Source organism: Gallinula chloropus (genome assembly GCF_964237585.1).
Source record: "Gallinula chloropus genome assembly, chromosome: 2".
In the NCBI taxonomy this organism is placed as follows: domain Eukaryota; kingdom Metazoa; phylum Chordata; class Aves; order Gruiformes; family Rallidae; genus Gallinula; species Gallinula chloropus.
In genome coordinates, this window is record NC_140086.1 from 96,463,711 (window position 1) to 96,486,577 (window position 22,867).

A 22,867-nucleotide genomic window follows, 5' to 3' on the forward strand; every position below is an offset into this window, starting at 1 on the left:
TCCCTAGTTCTTCTTTTGTCATCTATGTTCTGGATAGTGCTAGCATTGCCAGGACTAGGGACATCTTAGACCATGGCTTGTAGATTTTGGTGGCCCCTCCATTGCTCACCCTCCATGTGGGGTTGTCCATGCTGCCTTCTTCAGAAGGTAAGGAACAGAGTATTGCCACCTGTCTCCACTGAATTCCGTAACAGTAGTCCCAACATAGTCCCATCCTTCCAGAGTTCCCTCTTGGACCTTGCATCTCCTTACCATGTTCAGCCAGGCACTGTTTTAGTAGACATCAAATGTTTAGCTGGACTGTCCACAAATCGTGCTGTGGAAATGCTTGCACTTCCTAGTGCTCTCTTCCATTTTCTCTGGCTGTACATCCTCCTTAGATGCACATGATATGAAACCTCTTACGTTGTGGGAGAATGAAGGGTACTAGTAGGTCATCTTGTACTCCTAGCTGACCCCATGGACTGCCAACGAACATAGGTCAGGAAATCCTCTTTGGAGCAGGCATACAGGGGTGCTAACAGGAGGTCTCACAGCATGCCCTGACCATTGCATGCCATCCGGGGGCCTGACCATGCACACAGACCAACTCTGTCATGCTACAGCCTCCCCCCCTGCCCCAGTGCCTCCAAGACCTCTTGTTGTAGGGTGGGTTTTTTTATACATTCACCATCTGAGGTCCCACTGAGTCATGGGACTTCCTGATCAACTTCCCCCACCATCCCCAGCAGCAGAAAGAGGAAGCCTGCTGACGGAGTCCTGGTGACTGCGGAGCCTACATCTATTCCTTTTTCTTTTCTCTCTCCCAGCATGGCACCAATGGGCACTGTCCACTGGCTCCTCATACGTCTTCAGGGTGGCATGCCTTGCATCCTCCTCTGGTTCCCTGTCTATGCATTTCTGATACTTTGATTCTGACCTTTCTCTTTTCTCTCCTTTGTTGTTCCCCTCAGTCATTTGGCTTCCCCCAGGTCATTCAGAGGGTAAGACCAGCACAGACATACACTGACGCTTCAACAGAACCCTTGTCTAGCCTGAAAAGAGTTAAGGCATCTCACCCCTACTACGTGTAATAACTTTGTGCCTTCACCAGCTTGCTTTCTCACCATATGTCCTCTTTTCCCATTCATTTATAAACAGTTTAAACAGCAGGAGCCCAGGAACAAACCCCCCTCAAACATGACTGGAGACCTCCCTCAAATGTGAACCCTGGCCATTTATCCTCCCTTTTTAATAGATGACTCTTTCTCTTGTCCCAGGGTGCCTTATTTTTTCTCAGAGCCATTACTGATGGACCTTTATGTCTTTGGAAATTATTGCTGGGTTTCTATATGGCTGACCTTGTTGTGGTTTTCATTTAGCTTGCCAAAGTTTATGATCTTTTCTATTTTCCATTCTTGGACATAACTTCTATTTTCTTCTGCTTCTAATAAATTCCTTTATCCTGCTGTTAGCCATGTCAACTTCCCTTTTGGTCTTTCCAAAGTCTTTGTCCATACACAGACGCTTAGAGCAAATGTTCTCTTACATGTTACTTTTAAATTTTAGCCTTCAGGCATCCATTTTAGTTTCTTTTTAACAAGGTTCCTCATTCCTATGTAATTCCATCCTAGCTGGGGTTTTTGGCTTTTGTTGCCTGGGCAAGAATGCTGAGTCTAAGTATGGTCACTGTTATGAAGAACCCCATGAGCAAGGGCATTTTTAAAAAGATTTTGCACATTATCAGGGCTTTTGTAGGCTCTTTCATGCAGCAACACTATCTTCCTTCTCTGTAGCATCAGTCCCTGATGTGACATTTGCCCAATATGCATGGGGAAAATTGGTATCTCCTGTTGCTGTTGCACTTCTTGCCCTATCAGCAATTCTGATCTTCTTCAGTGTGTAATAGATAACAGGTACTTAATCAAACCCTGTGATATAGCATGCTACTGACTTAGGCCAGGAATGTCAGGTTATGTCCATTCTGTGCCGATTTTTAAATACAATTAATTTGCTAATTTGATTCAGCACAAAGCTTTCTCTAATATGTTACCGCCTCTACTGCTGTTGCATCCTCTGTCACATTTTTTTAATTGTTTGTGCTTTGATCAGGCATCTGATCAATTATCTTCTTCTTGTCAAATTTCTGATACATGTATTATGAGACTATACATGTTTAAAGTCAAGCATTTTTGCTTTCCCATCTTGTTTGTTACATTTGTACCTTCATAAAGAAGCTTTCCCCCACAACCACCCCCCATACTGCAGGTTTCTTTTTGTTTGAATATTCTTCCTTCTTTCTATTTAAGCTTCACTAAATTATTGTTATTCACTGGAGGATAAAGCTTTCCTGACTTCCTCCTCTGAATATGTGCCACCCTGAATCACGTTTTAGCACTTGTCAGCTTCTCCCTTCAATTTAAAAAAAAAAATCTCTCAACACCCTCTTAAGTGCTGTCACTGGTTTAATTTTAGTTTACCTGTATCCGACTACAAACATTCTGAAAGTTTGCTCATTTCCTAACAAGTTCGAATCCTTCGTCTCCAACCATTTCCTGGCCACTCCTTGAGAATTTCCCTGTTTCTCCCAGTTCAGCCCTGCTTGTGGTGTTGGAGGCATTCCAGCTGAAGCTACTGTGGGGCTGCTGGCTTCCAGCCTACCATCTGACTGTGCGTGCATTTTGTCTCCATCAGCCCTCTCCTTCCTTCCTGAGGTCATCTGTCCATACACTGTGTCCAAAGGCTTCTTCAAGCCTTCCTTTAGAGCCTGCCCAGATATTCCACACCACCCGGCAAGCAGATACTGCATCCAGCAGCCTTATCACCACACAGTCCTTTCTGGTATCACAAAGCCTCCACCTACCTCTACAGCTATACAAGCCTGGAGGTAGGATTGCTCAGTGGTGATACTAAAGTAACTCTCAGTTATCCTGAAATCTTCTAATTTAGGTGCTGGGGCCCCAGGGACTAGGATGTCAGGCTAATGGTACTGGGTATGCATAGTCTTTACCTGTGAGTTGAGTAAATAATGATTTATAGCACTCAGTGGAGCACGCTGAGGACTCCTTGCCTGCTCACTATTTAAATACCCAGCTGCTGCTTTAGTGTGCTTATGATTAGTAGGGGTCTGACGGGCTTCCTCCCCAGCTCCAGGCACAGATACCCCCAGGAAGAGCTATACAGGTACCTAAAACAAGGAGCCAGGCAAATTCCCCCTCTGGCAATCTCCTTTTATACCACCCAGCACCATGATTTGGACCTGCTGTAAGTCTCTAGGTTCTCTCTTATTCCTTGTCAGGCACACCCAGATTGGGGAAGGTGAGAACAAAAAGCACTCATACAAGGAATTCTGAGATATGTAGCTGTTAACTACATACCCTGCTTTGCCCTAAGGTATGCTTTGCATCTTCACTTCATTTAGGTTGGAAGGCCATTTTACAAGCATTTCAGTTCAACTGCTCTGAGTAGAGGCATTCCAGAGGAGGCAGGAATTGTGACTTGGAAACAAGAGACCTTATACTGAAAGCAGGGCTGGGGTTGAAATACATTCAGTCCTTTTGGTTACATTTCTTCTATATACTGACAGTTGGTCCTTCACTCTCCTTTAGGTTTCAAAACAAATATCTACCACCTGAGAGCTCCACACTCATGGAAGACAACAAGGCCTAGGAGGCAACAGCAAAATGCAGAGCATCAACACTCAACAAGGGCTGTGAAACACCAGGTACCAGGTGCGTAGTCATCTCTAGAGGAGCAGCTTCACAGGAGGTAGTCTAGGATGGAGTCCAGTGCAGAGATTGGCAATGGGCAACACGCAATCCGATATGAATTAAGGTGAAGCCATTTATTGAGAGAAATCACACAGATTATATACATTTGTTACTGCAAACATGGCAAGCTAAAAACTTGCTAATTGGTTACACACACTGTTCACACCAAGCTGTTTGGTTAGTAATTATAACAGGTTCTGATAAGCATACCTTATAGCCAAACATTGTCAGTTTACCTTTGATGTCTAAAACTATCTGCAGACCTGCTGTGCCGACCATTTATTATGGATGGTTCATGACATGTTCACTTACTCCCAAAGACCTTCCCACAACTCCTTCTTGGTTTAGGGCAGTCTGTACCCCTGTCTTCAAGGCCACTGTGTTTTGTGAATGTGATAACCAAAAACCTTTCAGCATGAGTAACTTTCCTGTCTCACAGGAACATGAGGATATTGTCAAGGCCTGTGTCTTCTGTGAGGAGAGTCAGGTTGCTGGCAGGCCCGCTGCCTTCCCCGACAGTCCAGCTTGTCTGGAGATGAGGCACCAGGATAACTAGACAAGGAAGCGTGCTCATCTGAGTGCCTATAAAGTCCCTGGGAACTACTTTCTTCAAAACAATAGGATAGCAGGTTATCCCAGACCTCAGGTCCCACATCCCTCCCTCATTCCTTCAGCCCAGCTGTCGTCAACAAAACCTTTAGTAACCATGCTGATGCACATAACAGAAAGGGGAACCGCTGTGTCTTGAGGGGGAGGCTGAGGAAGCAGGTGACGCATGGTGGGAGGATGAGCACTGAGAAATGGAGAAATGAAAAATAGAAAGTTTTCGCTAGAGCTGTGACAAATATAGCTCTTCTAAGTGTAATGGAACTAGACAGCAGTGTGGGTAGAGACAACTTGGTGGCCTTTTAAAAGAGGAAGGAGTGACAAATATCTGAAGATACTAAAATGACCTATGTCCCGAGGGCTGTGACTCTCAAGCTCTTGGGGGTTCATGATAAGGTGACTTATAAGAAACTACTCTTGACCACCCATTGCCATGAGTTATTGACCCATCACTTGCTGGCCAGAAATAGCACCCATACCATAGACACCAGACTGAGATATTGGCATACACTGAGGTGACTGTGGCTAGTTCAGTTCACTAGGATGTAGACTTTGGTGACTAAGGGATCTCCTTCTTCATCCCTATCAAGTTCAGTTGCATAGGTGACCAGCTAAGGCCAGAAACATCCTGAGACACCACAGCCTAACCTGACAAGCATCAGGAGCTGCCAAGAGAGCATCAGGAGAGCTTTGATACTGCTTTAGCCAATTTGCTTGCCTTTAGACCTCTTTTTCTCTGCTTTTCACAAACCATTGTTGCCCTAGCTTGCAGAAGGCACTGGAGATTTACAAAATCTCTGTAGGTTTGTTCTTTTAGTCTGTTATCTTTCCTCTAGGGAACCGAGTGCCAGATTGAATAGCAGAGGCAGGATGTAATCCCTTGACATGGTTCAGAGAGCACCGGCAGTTTTATATCATAGCTGTCAGAGTGCAGTGAGAGCCAGGGGGAAATCCCAGGGTGGCAGGGCAGTCTGGCCCCATTCATCCAGCACCTCCATGGGGATGGGGATGGGCCAGGATGTGGCCCGTGGCCAGGCAGGACAGGGCTGTAGGAAGCTGGGGACCAGCCCTGCTGTGGCATTTCTGAGGCAGTGATTGAGAGCCCTGGGGGGCTGAAATGGAGTCCTGGGTCCTGGGCAGGGTGAGGGTGGAGCACAGGGGAGGTTAAAACTGGGCCCTGGGCAGGGTGCGGGGAGCCACAGCATAGCTGGGCAGGAACAGGCAGGGTTGGTGGCGCCCTCAGGGCCCATGCCAATGTCATTGACCAAAACTAACACTTTTGATCATCTCTGCTCATATTAAGAAAAAGTCCACTCTGGAAAATGAATACCAAAATTAAGCTTAATCCACTGTAACCAAAATTAATTACTGTTGTCTTGGTCATGTGCTCTCATAACCGCAGTGCAAGTTACAGCTACGGATATAAGAAGATGCCAGCCTGGCACTTGATGCCAGCTTTGCACTGCTTCTGGAGGTGTTGCTTAGCACTGCAGCAATCCCTGCACACATGCTAGGAGGAGCTGTTAATAAATGGCAAGTAGTCTCATGAGTATCACAACTAATGGCTCCTGCTCAGTTAGATAATCAACCATTTAATAAAGGGTGAGCTTCTACCTCTTCCCTTCCACAGGGAGCATTAATGCACTATTTTTCCCCTCCTTAGCTACTTATTTCCACAAAACTAGTAGGAATTGAATATTTCTGAAGCCACTCTTCATCTATTAATCTTAGTTTAAATTGCCCAATGGATTCAAAACTTATTAGAAATAGCTAGATGGTTGTACGGATGTTGACAGAGACACAAAACATTATTATATTAAGAAAGTACTCAAGCTTGTAGCAACACAGATTTGTAAATCCTGTTAATATCCAGCAGATAGCTTCTAGTATGAGGACTACATTTCATTTCTACACAAGTCTGCCTCCCTAACAGCCTGAGAAGCTAAAGGAGCTCAGAAAGAAGTGGCCATTGCTTAGATTCCAATCCTTGAGAGTCTTCTCTTGGAAAGAGTGATTCTTGGAGGTGGTCAGGACTTGGCAGGAGGGTTTACACAAACATTTTTCATAGAGTGCAGGTTTTGCTTTGCGCGCTTGATTCCAGATTTTTCAAAACTGCACTTATCTTTCTCCCCACCCCCTCCCCCTCCCAGTTTATAGGTTAGTCCCTAACTCTGTCCACTTCCCATATCAGCTTTTCCCTTCTTGTACTTGGAAACTTGAAGCAACAGAGGTTGCTGACTGTACTGATGCTAGAAAGCCTTATTGCTTTATGTGTTCGTTTCTCAGAGAAATTCAAGCTTTAGATATAAACATTTGTGAGTAATTTTTTCCTTAGGACTACTTAAAGTATAATGAGATCTACATTTTATATTGATTTGAGGTTTGGTTTGCTTGTTCGTGTATTTTTGAAAAAGAACAGATGCTGCTTGAATGTTTCCTACGAGGCAGATTAAACACACTCTAGAGAGCACACCTGAGCCAAAGGTCAATGTTTCTCAGCAAGCCAGCCAACAACAAACTGCTCCATGCTTTCCCCATTTTGGTAATGAGTGCTTATAAAGCAGCCTGTAAAGAAATTAATTTTTGTTTAGTTCTATTTAAACTTTTACAAACTGCTGAAATACATGTTTTGAAATTTTTTGGTTTGGTGGCCTGCAGAGGGTAGCATCTGGTTTTCTAGTTACAGTGTTATTTAATTTGGAAAATTCCAAGTCTTTCAGAAAATTGGTCTGGCAGCTTTCACTGCAGAACTACAAGTTGAGTGGTTTCCACTACCAGCCGTGCCTACAGTTCTGCCCTTCTGAGAAGTATGCTCCTTGCAAGACATAAGCTTCTTTCCAATTAAAGTCTGAAATGGCTTTGCCATACCTGTGGGCCACTATACTCTTACTGTAAAGCATCTCATTTAACTAATCTCACTGCCATTGGCTTTAAAATGCCCAGGGCAAGCACTCTGTTTCTTCCAGCAGAGGCCTGGTTACCTCAGAGAGTTGTGCCAATTATGTCAGGGAAAAATAATCTCTTCAAAACTCACCATATTGCCCCTAAAGAGAGTAGTAAGAACAGGCTGGTTAAATAAAAGCTGCAATCTGTCACCGCGGATAGGAGGAATTACTGGAAAGCTTGCTGTGTTCCGTCCTCACCCTCTGAATTGGTCGGAGTATTACCCTTTACTCTATGTATTTCAAAAGCAGAAGAGAAATCAGTGTTGCATGGGTGTTCAAAATGTCAAAGCAACGCAGTCAAACACTGGATGCGTCATTTGTTTGTGATGATCTCTTCTTACAGAATATTCTGTGAAGTGTAGCTTAAGCTCAAAAACCTAGTTTGCTCGTTTTCAGAAAGGAACTATGCAGTTTGGGAGGAAATAAAGGGAGAGAATAATAGTTTTCTTCAGGAGGAGCTTTTTATTGCTCTTCATCCATAGAGAGAGTAACTGCAGCTGGTCAGTTTGAGTGATTTTCTTAAATTAAGTTGGGGAATAACGAGACATGGGAAGCCTAGCTATGGTTCCAGGAGAGAAAGGAGCATTTGTCTGCTGTCTATCTAAAGCGGCCAACAAAATAGTAACCTCCCCAAAACCTCCTCCGTGAAAAAGCAGAATTATATGAATTGTAAAACGCCATAAACATTTCAGTATGTAGCTACAAATGACATTGAGACTGAGACATATCCTACTGACAGTCCAAGCAGAATGTTTATATTATAAAATATTCTTGATGGCTCTGAAGGATAGATGTCAAAACCAAGTGATGTTAGAGGGAAATCTATTCTAGCAGAATTCGAAATCTACTCTGAATAGCATATTCAGACTGAAGAAATTGAGGGAACCGATATTTTTCAGAAGCTTCTGGTTTTCTCCTTTCAGCTACAGTTTCTAAATGGGTGGGGAAAATATTACAGCTCTCTATTTATAAGATCTGAATTTCTCCTGAGATGACTTCCTAACTTTTTCAAGCACCATTTCACCCTTGTTACTTACTTGTCCTGATATTTTACCTTTTTAAGGTTTTGAATCAAGTAAATTATCTCTGTGAAACGACTCATCAGGCAGTAACAGATTACAAAAGATAGTGTTATACTCACAGAATCATAGAATCATAGGGGTTGGAAGGAACCTCGAGAGATCATCGGGTCCAACCCCCCTGCCAAAGCAGCTCCCTAGCTCATATTGCACAGGTAGGTGTCCAGACAGGTCTTGAATATCTCCAGAGAAGGAGACTCCACCACCTCCCTGGGCAGCCTATTCCAGTGCTCTGTCGCCCTCACTGTGAAAAAGCTGTTTATCTGGTAGAGGTGGGAGGTGAGAGGGACCAGGCAATCAGTGAAAAGGGGCCCAAGTATCTCTTAATCTCCTTTACTCTCCTTTATTCTCTTCCTCTAAGAATGGTTGATTTCAGAATGAGTATTACAGTGATTTATTATTTTTTCCTTTCTTTTCTAAAGATTACACTAGCTGTAGTTGCTTTAGAATTCCCCAAGATGATACTTGAATATAAATAATTTCTAAATTTTTTAATTAAAAATTGATGCAAGATTGAGCAGTGAGAAAAAAATGTTGAGATCTTGGTCTAACTTCTGTTCAGTTTCTGGTTTTCTGTTACTCTGGGTATAAAAAAAAAAAAAAGTGGATAAACTGAATGTGTTTCAGGTGGTTGATTGCCCAGTGTAGTGTTTTATTGCTCTGCCCACACAAAAGAAGAGTTGTCAATCTGCACCCCTTGTTGAATCTCTACTGGGATTTTATTTTCCATTAATTTTCATATTTCATTTCCCTCCTGGCCCTATGTGCCGTGTAACCCAAATCTCCATGTGACCAAAAGGGATGATATCTGAGCTGTGTGGTTTGAAGAGGAAAAAATAAATATGGGATGGCAGCCCTAGATCCAAACTACTCACCAACAAGTGCCTCAGCAGCCACATGCACTTGCCACTCCTGAGTTGGATTAATCAAAGAGGCCAGACCTGTGCTTCCACCATCAAAAGTAAAGGTGACTGATGGGTGTGACTGCCTTGCACTTGGGAAGTGGTAGTTAACTCGTTGGAAACACGCTTTTGGTTTTGACGGGGGGGGGGGGGGGGGGGTTTCTAGTGAGAAGAAGTGTTGCTAAGTGACAAGATGTTGGGATATGTTGGAGGATTCCTTTGAGCAGAGAGGAAAAAAAAAGGCGTGCAGAATTCCTGTTTTGATGAACTGACTCTAGGTGGCAACAACACGCTACGCAGCCTTCCCAGAGGTTAGGCAGGCAAAGACTCTTTAATGCTGATTACGTGGAGGAAAACAAACCAAAAAAAAAAAAAAAAAGAATAAAAAATAGTATTTTCAGTGCTGCTTCTAGAAAAATTTCTAGTTGCTCGCACCGGCTGCAGGTTGCTAGAAACATTTCCAGATTCTGTTAGTTTTCATTGTAATAGAGGGCCTGCTCTTCATCGTGTGTCTTGACTCCACATTTCATTTTGTAGGCCCAACACTGCAGGTGTGCAGAGGAACATCAGCAAGCTGCTCGCTTTAGGTTATCCTGCCTGGATTGGGCAATCTGGGAAGCATGCGTATAACCCTGATTTGTAATGCCGCCCGTAAAAGGGCACAGATGGGTATGTATAATGGCAGGTTTTGTAGCCTTCACCAAGGATTGTCTTGAAATGCCACTTCCAAAACAACAGCCACACAGATACCTGCGAGATGCTTGCCACATCTTCTGTGTGAAACACTGTATTATCTGCCAAGAGAGGTGTAATGTCCTCTTCCCTACAAGTCCAGCTTCCTGGACATGCAGCAGATAAGCAAACATTTGCATGATATAAAAATGTGTACAAGTATGATGAATTGCAGTGCTTTGGCATTTTTTTCAAAAGTCAGTTTTACTGTTAGCTCCACTGATGTGTTAAATCTTTAAATCTGTTATTGATTTGCTCATAAGCATAGAGAGAAAGCAGAGGGAAAAAATACTGGTTTTGATTACCTGTTGCAGCAAAGAACTGTCATTGTAACCATGCTATCTACTAATAATGAACACAGGAAATCTTTCAAGGGTGATGACATCATGTTTGTAGCAAGGCCAAAGTGTCTGATGGCATCTACAGGGTATGATAAACTTCTTTATTGCTCTGTGGAAGTGACAAAGATGTGAAACCCTGTGATTAAATCAGCTCTTTTGTACAATTGACCCATTCATCTGCATGTTATCAATTAATCTCCTCTGGGGCTACTTCCAGTATTTAAACATCTAAGCTGCTTTCAAAGAGGAGATCTGTCCTTTAAAATGTGAAAATGTATCACATGAAAGCAAGTTTTTCCTTTCTTACCTAAGTGTGGAATTTCCCTTTAAATGATATTGAATCCAGTTTGCAGATTTACAGTATTCTGAATCACCATTTTGTAACTTTCTGTAAACCCAGTAGACTGATATTTTCAATAAATACCTACAAATTATTCAGGACATATTCCTACTTTGTTTAAAAACCTTCATTTAAATGGAAGCTCACTTTGTTATATCTATCCAGTGACTTGATTGTCTTCATAAAACTAATAATATGCAAAAGTACTTAGCAGATTTAATATTTTAGCACTCCAGATAAATACCATTTCTCCTCTAATGTAAGATAATAGAGCTGTGATGGAAACTTGCATGTCTTTTTTGTTATTTGGGCAAATACCATGCAGACAACACCATATTTAGCATATGGGCAATAGATAGGAATGCATAAGCCTACCTGGGATGAGAGTTCTTTGAAAAGGAAAACCAGACTTCACTAACTCTTTAAATGTCAAGCTACTTTGTGTAATGTTCTTTTATTAGTATTTATTCCTTCCAATCAAACGATAGCTTTACTCCTCACTTTTCCAAAAGTGGGGACATGGTGGCAAAAGTTGGAAGAATGGGTTATAGCTAGGACATATTCTCTAAATATATATCATGATATATTGTTTTACAAGTTTACTTGTGTTTAAAAGGCACACTTGTGTAAAATAATGCTGTTTTCAGTTGTATTCCCCTACCAAACAAGGTCGTAGAACCCTTCCTCAAAGACACAGATACTATCCCAAGAGCTGAAGCATGAGAGTTTAGTGTAACAGCACCGAAGATTCAGTTTGGACAATGGAATCCTTCTTAACTTGTTTCTCCCACAGCTCAAGGAAACTTTCAGTGAAATATTATCAGGTATTATAACTCAGTCAATTATCCTTTTTTCCCTAGTGACCGGTGATAGGACAAGAGGAAATGGCATTAAGTCATGCCAGGGGAGGTTTAGATTGGATATTAGGAAAAAACTTCACAGAGAGGGTTGTTAGGCATTGGAACAGGCTGCCCGGGGAAGTGGTGGGGTATCCGTCCCTGGAGGTATTTAAAAGATCATTAGATGTGGTGCTGAGGGACATGGTTTAGTACTGGATGGAAGGTTAGGGTGATGGTTGGACCTGATGATCCAAAGGGTCCCTTACAACCAAGACAATTCTATGATTCTATCATAACTCTGGCCTCATACTAATCTGCGGTACCCCTCAAATGCGAAAAGTGCCGCTCTCACTACAACCACTGTGGCTCTTTTCACAACTCATTCTCCTAGTGGTGTCTGAGGTAGACAAGGCTTCTCACATCTGTTCATCTCCCCACAGGTCTCCCACGTGTCACCTCTGCTTTCAGATGCCAGTAGCCTTCCTTTCCCTCATGTGCCCTGCGTGCTCATAATTTTCTTTTTGCATCCTATTTGAGGTATTCTGTTCCCTCACACACACACCAGAGTAGATTCTTCTCACACTCCTTAGAGGTGGTATTTTGATGCCATGTCCCACATATTTCCCAAAATCTTACCCACACACTGTTTCTTTCACTCAGTCAGCTACCTGTTTGTCCCCTCTCCACACCAATGCCACTGCTGAACCTTTCACATGTTGCTTAAGCTTTCGCCATGCCAGATCTGTGTTGCACTGTGGGACATTAGACAAGAAATCTACATTTTCTCCATGCCAGAAGCTCTGTGTATCCCTTCTGGTTTTTATCCCTTCTCCTATTTCTTATTAATTTCTGTTCTTTCCTTTCAAGATGTCCTGCAGTGTTTTGAATGCAACCAGGTTATAGGGCCAAAATGCATAATATATTGAGACTAACATGTTCATCTGCCATCAGCTAGCTCTTTGATCAACAAGAGTTGATCAAGTGGATCAAACAAGTGTATTGCAAATGCTAGTCTGTCCCTACTGTGAATGAGGGGAAATGCATTGCTCACTGATAGCCCACTGGGTTTCTAGGTACAGCTGGGTAGGACATATGTGAGAAGCTCACCAATACTCTTATGCTGTGTTGACATGGCCAAAATCAGTGTGACTGCAGGCAGTGAGACGTCAAGTGGTAGGGACTGCTGAATCACTTGTTCTTTAACTCCGCAGTGTAAAACTCTGTGAGGGTCTATACTATCCTTTGACTCCCTTTGCACATCCCTCCACCCCAGGTTTTCATTCACATCAAAGAGGTTTTTCCTGCTGATGATGAAAATGTTCCCTGAAACTTCTGAATCAGTCCAGTAATCAAAAGCTACCGCATCACACCTAAGCCTAAAGTGCCATGAAGTTGCAAAAAATAACCTTGTCTGTTCAACCAGCCATCAAAACATGAAAAACGTAAATGACAAGTCAGATGCTAAATGATGTTTTAAGATGGGGCATCATGCAATAAAAATAGTTTTCAGAATATTCTATTATTTGTTTTGGGATGTTATGGGTTGTTTTTTTTCCTCAGATAAGTTGAGACAGATTAAAGCATCTTATTTTCTACATGAGTTCGCAGTAGAAGAGTTTGTCACTGCTTGGGTGCAATCTAAAATGTCATTTGCTACAGTACTACCAGCAGTTCCAGACAATCAACAAGTGAAACAATGCAACATTCAAACCAAAACCAAATGTTCACATGTCCCATAAATGCAGATTCCATGAATTCGGAAAGTCATTACGTTACTTGTTTATACTCAAGATCTGTATCCTTTTCAAATTAAGTTTTGTTTGTCAATATAGCTATTAATTTTTTAGGGGCCCTTGCTCTTCTGCCAGGGTTACCCAAATTTTATTTGGCAGAGCACCAAACAGCTGCTGGTGGCAATGGCACAAACTCCAGAAAGAAGTATCTGGCTGTTCACACGGGATTCACTTTCAATCAGCTATGCTATACTTCCTTCTATATTACAAGTCTCCACTGTGATTTACAATTCTAAGTACAACCCTAGGTATTACAGATGAGTTGGAAACTAAGACGTCTCCATAGTGGATATACCCTGTACTGTCTCCACAAACTGTAGAATTGGAGAGGGAAGACCTAAAAGATCCTTAGCAGATAAATAAAACTAGATTTTATGTTGTAGATTTCAGGTAAATATTGAAATGATGCAGTATAGTAAAGGAAGCCTCCAAATTAAATATAGACCGCACCAGTGGACTTCTTTCATAGATAAATAATACTTCAAAGCCTTATTTTACTTTCCTAACCAACATCTACCTTTCTGAAACTCTTCCCTTGTCCTCAAATTCACTTCAAATCATGGAACTTTCTTCCAAAATTTTGTTTTGCCTTCACTTACCACTTTGTTTCTTCAATTGACTTTTGCTGCAAGGATTACTTTCCCACAGGGCAAGCAACATTTAGCATAAGAGTTTATTATACTGCAAAACTAGTTTTAGGGCAGTAATAACTAATTAACAATAAATCATTGATTCAGATACTGAAATTACTATTGGGGCTTACAAATCTTAGTGATGCAGGAACATTTAATCAACATCATTCTGCCTTGCAGTAGCTTTCTTACTATATGTGTCATTAACTCCTTTATGTGCAGTTAACCAATGAACAAGAAAAGAATACATTCAAAATAAAAAGGAAGTTGACAGAAAAAGCTATGGTGTCTTTCTTTGGCTTCTCAGTTTTATTTTTTTAAACCTAAAAGCTGCCATGTTTGGTTTTCTTGGTTTCATTTTTTAAACCTTAAAAGGCAAACTGTCATTAGACAGGCTGTAAGCATTAGGGTTTCTGATATTTTTCACAATGTAATTAACATTACCCTACCTACTCCTTTGTATCACACAGAATATGCATTTCCTCTGGGAACTAGTATACCACAAGAAAACTTAGATGCTAGCACGTAATGTGGATTCTACCAGTTTCACGCCATTGCTAGACACAGAATCACATCCCAGGAAAAGCTGATTGGTATTTTTTTCCCTTACACTTACTGGGGGCAAGGGGTTGAGGTGTAATGGTTCATGAATGCTTTTATGGAAAATTCATCCCAGTTTAAAAAGAAAAAAAAGAACAACAGAGCATTATATAGATAGTGTTGATGGCAAATGACTACTGAAATGCAATTGTTATCCTGTTCTGCAGTTGCTTTAGCTGCACCATCGCGTTTCGTGATGTGGATGGGAAATGCAAGGGGAAACAGCCATTGCTGGTACCAAATTAACTGCACAGTCTCCAGCTGTGAGCCAGTAATTGGTTTGGTTTGGTTTTTTTTTTTTAACATGAGGCAAGAAAAGATGGGCACATTTTGTATCTGTTAAAGTGTAGCATGGGTTGGTCAACCTACTTGAACAATCTCAGGCTGACTTAATGCACATGTAGCATGAAAAAATGGCACCTCCAGTGTACTGAACAGATAGCTTCAGCCTGAGGGCTTGTTTGGATGATGTGGGTTGTAAGAAAGTAAGATGGTAATAGATGTAGCAATGCTCTGCAGTATTGGCATCTTAATTCACTATCAAATTTAAGCATGATTCAAGTTTATATATAAGTAATGGCTGTGAGAGGTATAAGTAGTTTTCAGTTGGCTGAAGATCTTGGGATATATGTAGTCTTGTCACATTATTATCTTTCGCAAGACATATGATGTCCCTACTTTTTTTGCCAGGCACATTTAGCATATCATTGCACTGAATTCCTACTACATGAAAAATGTATATGTAAAATGGGTTAGGCTAATTTATTATGGCTAAAAGTAATAGTAATAATATTTATTAAAAAAAATAAATTCTAACATCTCCTTTAAGATTTTGGAGGTTCATATCACTAATGACTGGAAGGTTTGAGGTGAAAATTTCAAAAGTGAGTCATTGAGTGGGGGTTGTGACATATTAAAAAAATAGAAATAGCCTGCTGCCAAAGTACCCAACTTCTGTTGGGTTTCACCTAGTAAGTTCCTATCTATTTGAAGAAACATGTTCAACCTACCTGGAGCTGGGTTAACTACAAAACATCTAGCTGGTTACTAGCTCCAGCACAATACTGTAGTTGAGCAGCTTTCAGACAGGAATCAGCTGAAAGTGAATCTACATAGCAGGTGAGAACCAATATAATCTGTTGTCATTTCTTCTCCCCCTAATCACCAGCAGGAGACGCTTCAGAAGATGTTTCAAGAAATTCAATAATTTGCCCAAAAAGGAGTTTCTGTTAATGCTCCTTTCCCTCTTGCTCATTCTATCTCTCTGGCTTAATGACAAGCTTATGCACTGCAATATAAAGGTTTTAATCCCTTTACACATGTTTTAGACAATCTAATCCTTTCTTTTAATTTTATCTCATGCAACAGTGAGTGCTTTCACTCTAATAGCTAATATTTCCTTTCATCACTTTCAAATTGGTATCTTTATAATTCCATTGGATGAGCTCTTGTTCTTAAATTTAAAAAAAAAAAGGCAACTAGAAATGTAAGATTTATCATCTTTGTGCCATTCATTCTTTTTTGTAAAGCTCTATCATGTCCTTTCTTCATGCTGTGCCTAAACAGGTCAAATCTTTTCCATTTCTCCAGATACAAAATCTTCCTTCTCAGCCTCTAATCATTTTCATTGCTTGTCTCCAGATGTTCTCAATATCTGCTATATCCATTTTGCAGGCAAGTTCCCAGAACTGAAGGAAGTATTCAAGATGTAGCAAATAACTGGTCTGGAGGAATTGCAGTGTTTCCAGTCTGATTTTTTTCTTTCCCACTAGCATTTTGTTCAACACTGCTGTCCACTGAGCGTTCCACACTAATGCCAGGATCTTTTTTTCTAAGCAGTTGAACTCAACTAAGATCCCAGTAGGCTGTGTGAATAGCACAAAAAACGCCATCCAGAGCTATGTGTTCCTAGCATTAATCCCTTTGGCCACTGTGGCGTTTATTCAGCTACTTAGGCTAGGCTTCACTACCTCTGAGGCTCTTCTACAGTAAGCAAAATTAAATAACGCTATGCCTTCTGTATGTTGGAAAATCATTTTAGTCCTTTCCAGATCAATATTTTTAACGTGCCCTTTTAACTCATGTTTCCTTGGGATACCACACAGGAGGCCTGTAAGTGTGCAGACTTGGGATCTATCTATGCAGACCCACACAAAGACTACCAACTCAGTCAAGCATGTCTATACCGGTATAGCACCACACTTCAACTCATACACTGCCTGTTTCTCAGCAGGCTACTTCACTGCCTTGTTTTGAGCAGCTGTTATATCTCACCACGGCTCTATGTGGTGAAGGGCAGGCAAGAGCTTGGTCATGTTGAAAGTCAACCAGATCATAGTAATAGTCCGATGGTTTTGAATCTGCGATGGTACTTTCCCTTCTCATCACAAGTTTGGATAGGAGCCTTTATAAACCTCTTATTTTGTTAATGATCAGCTGTGAGACTGAATATATTTACACATATTTGATTTTCCTTATGCCAGTGTCTCCCCGGTATGGTATAAAACAACAAAAAAATATTGTAGAAAGGCTGACAATCCAAGTGTGTACCCCAGATACCATGGATCTGGGAACTACAGTACTCCTTCTTAAGCCCTTTTCCCCTCAACAACCTTTTTGTGTCCCTCAGCCCTCACATCCACTTGCAGCTACTGCTGCTGTGGCTCTACCCAGCCAAAGGCACCTGTGAGAAGCAGCTCAGAGACGCAGCAGCCGGCAGAGCTGGGTGGAGAGGGCCTGCTTCTGTCTGGCACTTGGCTCCCTTTGGTACTGCTGTAGCTTCATCTCTGCAGGACATCCAGGAATCTCAAGCAAAGGTGTAAAAAACACATTTCTGCCAAAGGGGTGGGGGGGAAAGGATAAGTCTGAGGAAACATAATTGAAATATAGCCCTGGAGAATGCATATTCTCCTTCCTACAGGCAGAACCTAGGAGTTCATCCCCCATTTTGGCATATTCATGTTCTATTGCTTCCTTCAATTGCCATTTCAACTCATTTTCCAGGTTCCCAAGTCTCCAATTTCCAAAAGGACTGCTAGCCTGCAGACACAGAAAAGTGGTTTTGCACTGCCTCCTGACAGAATTATTATTACAATTGTTACGTTATTTAAAATTTATATTACATATCTCTAAAAGGCTGCAATTCAACTAGGCCCCATTGAGCTTGCCACTACCCAAATGGCATTACAGGCCCTCAGGAAAAACATTTAATTCTAAGGTAAACTCAGGGTAGATATTACCTACATTTTTGACCTGTGGGAATACAGTGCCTGCCACTGGAGGAGCCTCAAGGCCACACCACAATCCTAAAATTAATAGCAGTAATGATAATATTAGTATTAAATAGTCTCACTCCAATTTTATTACAGTGTATCCCCCTCTTTTGTTTTAATATGCTGTGCTAAGAATGTGTTTTGTTCCATCTTTATTTGATGTTTCAGTGCTGTACTAAGGATACTTTGCCCGGCCTACAGGGAACAAATTGTCTGAGGGAATAAGTGCTTGGTGGGATGAATGGTGTTTGGACCTAGGACAACCGGCAAAAGAGAGCGGACACCATCAAAAGCTGTTCCCGGGTTCCACGTGAATGTTAACGCTTGTTCACTGTTCCACGATGAATTCCTTCAGTACACTGTGTTACTGGAAAAAATCCTCCCCACTGAGAAAGAAGCACATGTCACTGCTGAGTCAGAAGCTGGCGATGGTCATATCAGCACAGATTATTTTTTTTTAACGTTCTTTTTTATTTATTTTTTTGGTCACCCTCCCCCAAGGAAGTACATGTTTCTTAAAAAGTGTTGTCAGAAGGCATTTCAGTTGTAGATTTTAAAAGTATTGTCCTTAACCCAAACTGGGAGACATTGGGACAAAATGTCAAAGCACAAAGGCAGGATAGCTTAGTGTTAAAATGGTACAAAATGCCATGTTGATTTAACGCCGATTTGTTGCTACAATGGAAGAGTGTAATACATTTTATGTTTTGCTCCCCTCACTATAACGATAGAAATAATGTTTGCGGTCACAAACAGCCCAAGCATCAACTTGGCACATGTGCAGTTAGTGCCCCATTTTGTAAAAGCTATTACAAAAGTTAAGATCCAAAGGGCACCAAGGTAGTTAAAAGTAAATACATTGCAAGCATTTCAAGCAGAATTTAAAAAACAAACAAGCAAACAAGAAAAACCCTGAGCAACCAACAAAACCAGTAATAAACTTTACAAGCACTAGAACAGTGCACTGCCTAAGGCCCTGTCCCAAAGATAGAGGTGATCCACCTGCACAACTGTCTCATCTCTGTCAGTAAAATATCATTGTAACCTCAACAGGAAAAGTAATCTACAAGACACTGATATATGCACAATGCTAAGACACATCCAACCGTGCCTGCCTGCGAGTCTTTTAAGATACCACCCAACTGTCTCAATTGCACCTTCTGGAAATGTTATCCTTTACCTCCAGCTTAGGGGGAGAAACATGTTTAGAAGTCTGTGTGTAAAATCGCAGTGAAGATTTGGTGCCCGAGGAACACACAAAATCATATCACTACTCAGGTGCTTTGTTTCAATGAAGACTGGATAGTAAATAAATCTTTCCTATCAGTTTTCTAGCCCTTTCTGGGCTTCCACCTAGGAGAAAGTGCTATGAAATTCTTTTGTAAGAAGAATGAATAGGCATCATAGCAACAGCGTTTAGCATTGTGCTTCTTGCTGTCAAAACAATAACCCATTTCTTCTAGCAACATTTCTGTCCCTAAACTCTCTCTCTTTGAAATACACCTTAAGTTAAAATGCATCCTTACTCTTCCAAATGGTTTTAGAATATGAATTGCTTTCCAGCTTTCAGGTTTCTTTAAAGAACTGTATTTATTATGAATATTGCTACTCCATTTGATTAAAAGGATGAAAGTATTCCTTTGTCTACAGGAAAAATGAGCAGAATTTCTCTTATGCTATAAGATTCAGCATGTGGTAGATGTTTCACTTCCCTAGGGTTACTCTTGCCACCTCAGAGCAAGCAAATTCACTATTTACAAACAAAAAAAAAATGAATTCAGCTCTGCTATGCTCTGACTGGATTTCTCTCTTTTTTTTTTTTTTAACACTATAATTAGTATTTAGCATGCAAATCAGATAGATAAATACATGGTGACCCCCTGTCTCTCATACTCAAACTTCTGTCTCCCTCATTTTTGCCATCATTGTCATTTGGCTGTGTTAGGGTCCGCCAGCAGTTCTGCTGTACGCTATGTTGTTCTGTGAAGAGCTCCTGTGGGGGGTCTTTCTTGTCTTTGGCAAACTCTTCCTAAAGTGCATATTCTGTGGTGTGCCAGCAGCTCTTGGCACAGATTCGTCAGCTCACAGTGACTTGCAGTGCTGATACTTAATAGTCATCCCCAGTAGCTTAGCAGTGGCAATAGCTGCAATGGATAACGCATCCTCTGAATTGCACCTTGCACTTTGGGTTTCTTCTGTTCAGCAAACTTGGAAGGCCAATTTCATGAATACAAACCAAGGAAAGAGAAAAGGAGAGATCCATCTTGCACTCTGAAGAATGCTTCATCAACTTTACTACTGCTGAGAGAATAAGAACATTTCAGGGAGAGAAATTAGAATAGATTCAACAAACCGATACCACTGAGCCTTCAGTGGATGGACTGCCTCAGCTTTTGTCATGCCAAGCAGGGAGATGGAAAGGACATGAAGAAGGGCATCCATGACACACCACAGGCTGTTGCTGTAGGAAAACAACACATTCTCCAGACTTGGGATAGCATAAAGGAGACCCTGAAACTCGTGTCAGGGTGCAATTGTATCTCCCACCCACCTGGCCACTTTACCCTAATCCATGTCAGCCTTTCCCTCCTCTTCCTTCCAACCACCTGTGCTTCCCTTTATTTGCTACTGGCACAGCACCGGGGATGACAGTCCGTAGTACTCCCCATCCCTTAGGGCCCGCTGCATGAAATGAAATGTGCACCAGTGAAAACCCCCACCACAGCCTTGGGTCTCGCTTCAGGAACCACGAGCTGCCATCCAAAGGGGTCCCATCAGCAAATTCCCACACAAAAGCAGCTCTTCACAGACACAAGACGTGGAGCTAAATCGCTTGAAAAAATGGAACGCTGTTGGTAAAAAAGTTTGCTCCTGGGTTTGTGGCGATTTTGGTGGGAATGGTCTGGGACCAACTGGGCTGCAAAGGCCAGGGGGTAGGCGCGGGAATCCAGGCCAATCCCCGCCATTTCCTGGTGCGGGTGCTCCCCGGATCCCCGCGGTCGTGGGGTCTGCTCTCGAAGCGGGCGTGCAGGGGAATGAATGAGTGTGAGTACATCCCTGTGCGTGTTTTGGGGGGAAAACCTCCTTGAATAGGCGGCGGCAATGGGGCAGGAGGTGCCTGGGCGGAGGGAGGGGGTTCTTCCCGACACGGTGAGGCAAGTTGAGGTGAAGGCGGCGAAGCGCCTTCCCACCCCCGGGTCGGGTTGGGCGGTGCCGGAGGCTGGCTGCAGGCGGAGGAGAAGGAGGAGGAAGAGGCCAGGATATTCCTGAATGAACGGCTCACCCCACACCTCCGCCTGGCTCCCGCCTCCCTCCCGCCACTCGCCGGTGTCGCTTCGAGGCGCAGCCAGTTTCTATAGCGACGGCGCTGATCCGCGGCTCTTCCGAGTAGTAACAAAGCCGGCTGCCCGCTGCCGCGCCGGGGCTGAGGGGGGACGAGGCTCCTTCTCCCGAAGACATCCCGCCCGCCTGGCGACAGGTACGGAATGAGGGGCTTCCCGGGGGGTCTCCGCCCGCGCCCCGCCGCGGCTGGGTGATCGCCATGCGGACCCGGCGCCCCCAGCCAGGCGGCGGGGCTCGGGGACCTGCTGCAGGAGAAGCTCCCCCGCGGGCCAGGCGGCGGCGGGCGTCGCCTGAGGCGCGACTCGGGGCGGCTGAGGTGCGGCGAGCGTCGCCTGAGGGGCGGCGGCGGGTGGCCGAGGGGGAGAGGGACACCCGTCCGTCCCTCTGTCCGCGTCTGTGGTAACTGATGGGATGCGGGGAGGGGTGCCGCAGGTACGCCCGAGGCGGCCCCTTTCCGACTTTGCCTCGGCAGGGCCAGGGGCACAGGGGCGGTTGAGCTCCTGGAGAACCGCCGCCCGGCGGGGTGGGCCCGGCGGGTCAGCTCAGCCCAGCCCAGCCCAGCTCACGCTCCTGGCGGGGGAAGGGTAGGGGCAGGCTCCGCGCCCTGGGCTGCAACCGGTGGGGCTTGGTTTGCCTCCTCCGCCGGGGACGGCGCTGCCCCTCCTCAATGAAGATTACCCTTGGTAATAAAAAATTGTTGTTTGTTCTACAAATATGTTCCTCTCCCCCTGGAAATTTGGGGGTCGCGAAGTTTGATTTGCTCAGCTTTCTAAAGTAATGTTGACTAGGATGATAGCTTCAAAATGCGCTGCTTATTTTAAATAACGCATCACTGAGGGCTGGTGTTGGAGAGTAACCAAGGAATCACTGCTTGTTTTGGGGAGTTAAGTGTACCGAAAGGTTTTCCGTGAAATAAATGAGTCTGTAGCTTTCCGAGTCAGCTCAGCTCATTAGGAGTCAGAGCTAAGCTAAGATGGTAGAGGTGGCAACCGCTTCCTTATCTCGGGGTCGAGGACTAGCCACCCTTAGCTCTCAGATAATAACGCCAGAGGGTGAACAGGAAGGTCGTTAGCTGGACGGTTGTTTCGGGAATGCTTGTAGGGGCTTGTGCGAGTAACGTCTGAAGGGCAGTGGCCGTATGAATAGCCATGTGTTTCAGCAGAAGTTTAAAATTCAGGGCAACTCCCCGGCGATAAGAGACCGGCTGACCTTGCATGATGAGGTCCTAAGGAGCAGCCATTATGGCTCATTGTTGGGTGATTGAAGAAATCAACTGGTTGATGGGCAGAACTGTACTGTGACAGGTATGCAGCCAGCAGGATGCCCTAGATAGGAATCTTCTTGGATGTGAACAAGAAAAACAAAAAAAAAAGGGTGGGGAAATTGTGAGATGAAGAGAGTGTGGCTATCATAGTTACTGAGTAGGTGGACAAGAATTCAAATTTTAAGTAATTTAAGAATTTAAGTATCAGATTATTTGAGATTTAAAACACTCTACATAATGCGGTATCAGAACCCAAAGGTTAAGTTTTGACTAGAAGGAGTTTGAGGTGTATATGAAAAGCGGAGCTACCAATACTATTTAACTAAATGACGTGAAAATAGTTTCTAGATTGGAAAAAGAAGATGCAGCTCTCTTTAGCAATCATGAACACAAGTAGTGTATAAAATGGAGACAGGCTTCTCTTAAAAGAG

At 43.0% G+C, this 22,867-nt stretch overlaps 1 protein-coding gene across 1 annotated transcript in view; it reads right to left on the reverse strand.

The window, feature by feature from the left end:
• Positions 1-21,373, reverse strand: part of CD83 (CD83 molecule) — a gene marked incomplete at both ends in the record, with an annotated part of 38,127 nt that extends 16,754 nt beyond the window's left edge. Inside the window, one exon of the mRNA XM_084260639.1 lies at positions 21,121-21,373. Coding sequence (XP_084116765.1) covers positions 21,121-21,373 — 253 coding nt within the window. The remainder of the gene's footprint in view (positions 1-21,120) is intronic.
• Between the last annotated feature and the right edge of the window lie 1,494 nt (positions 21,374-22,867).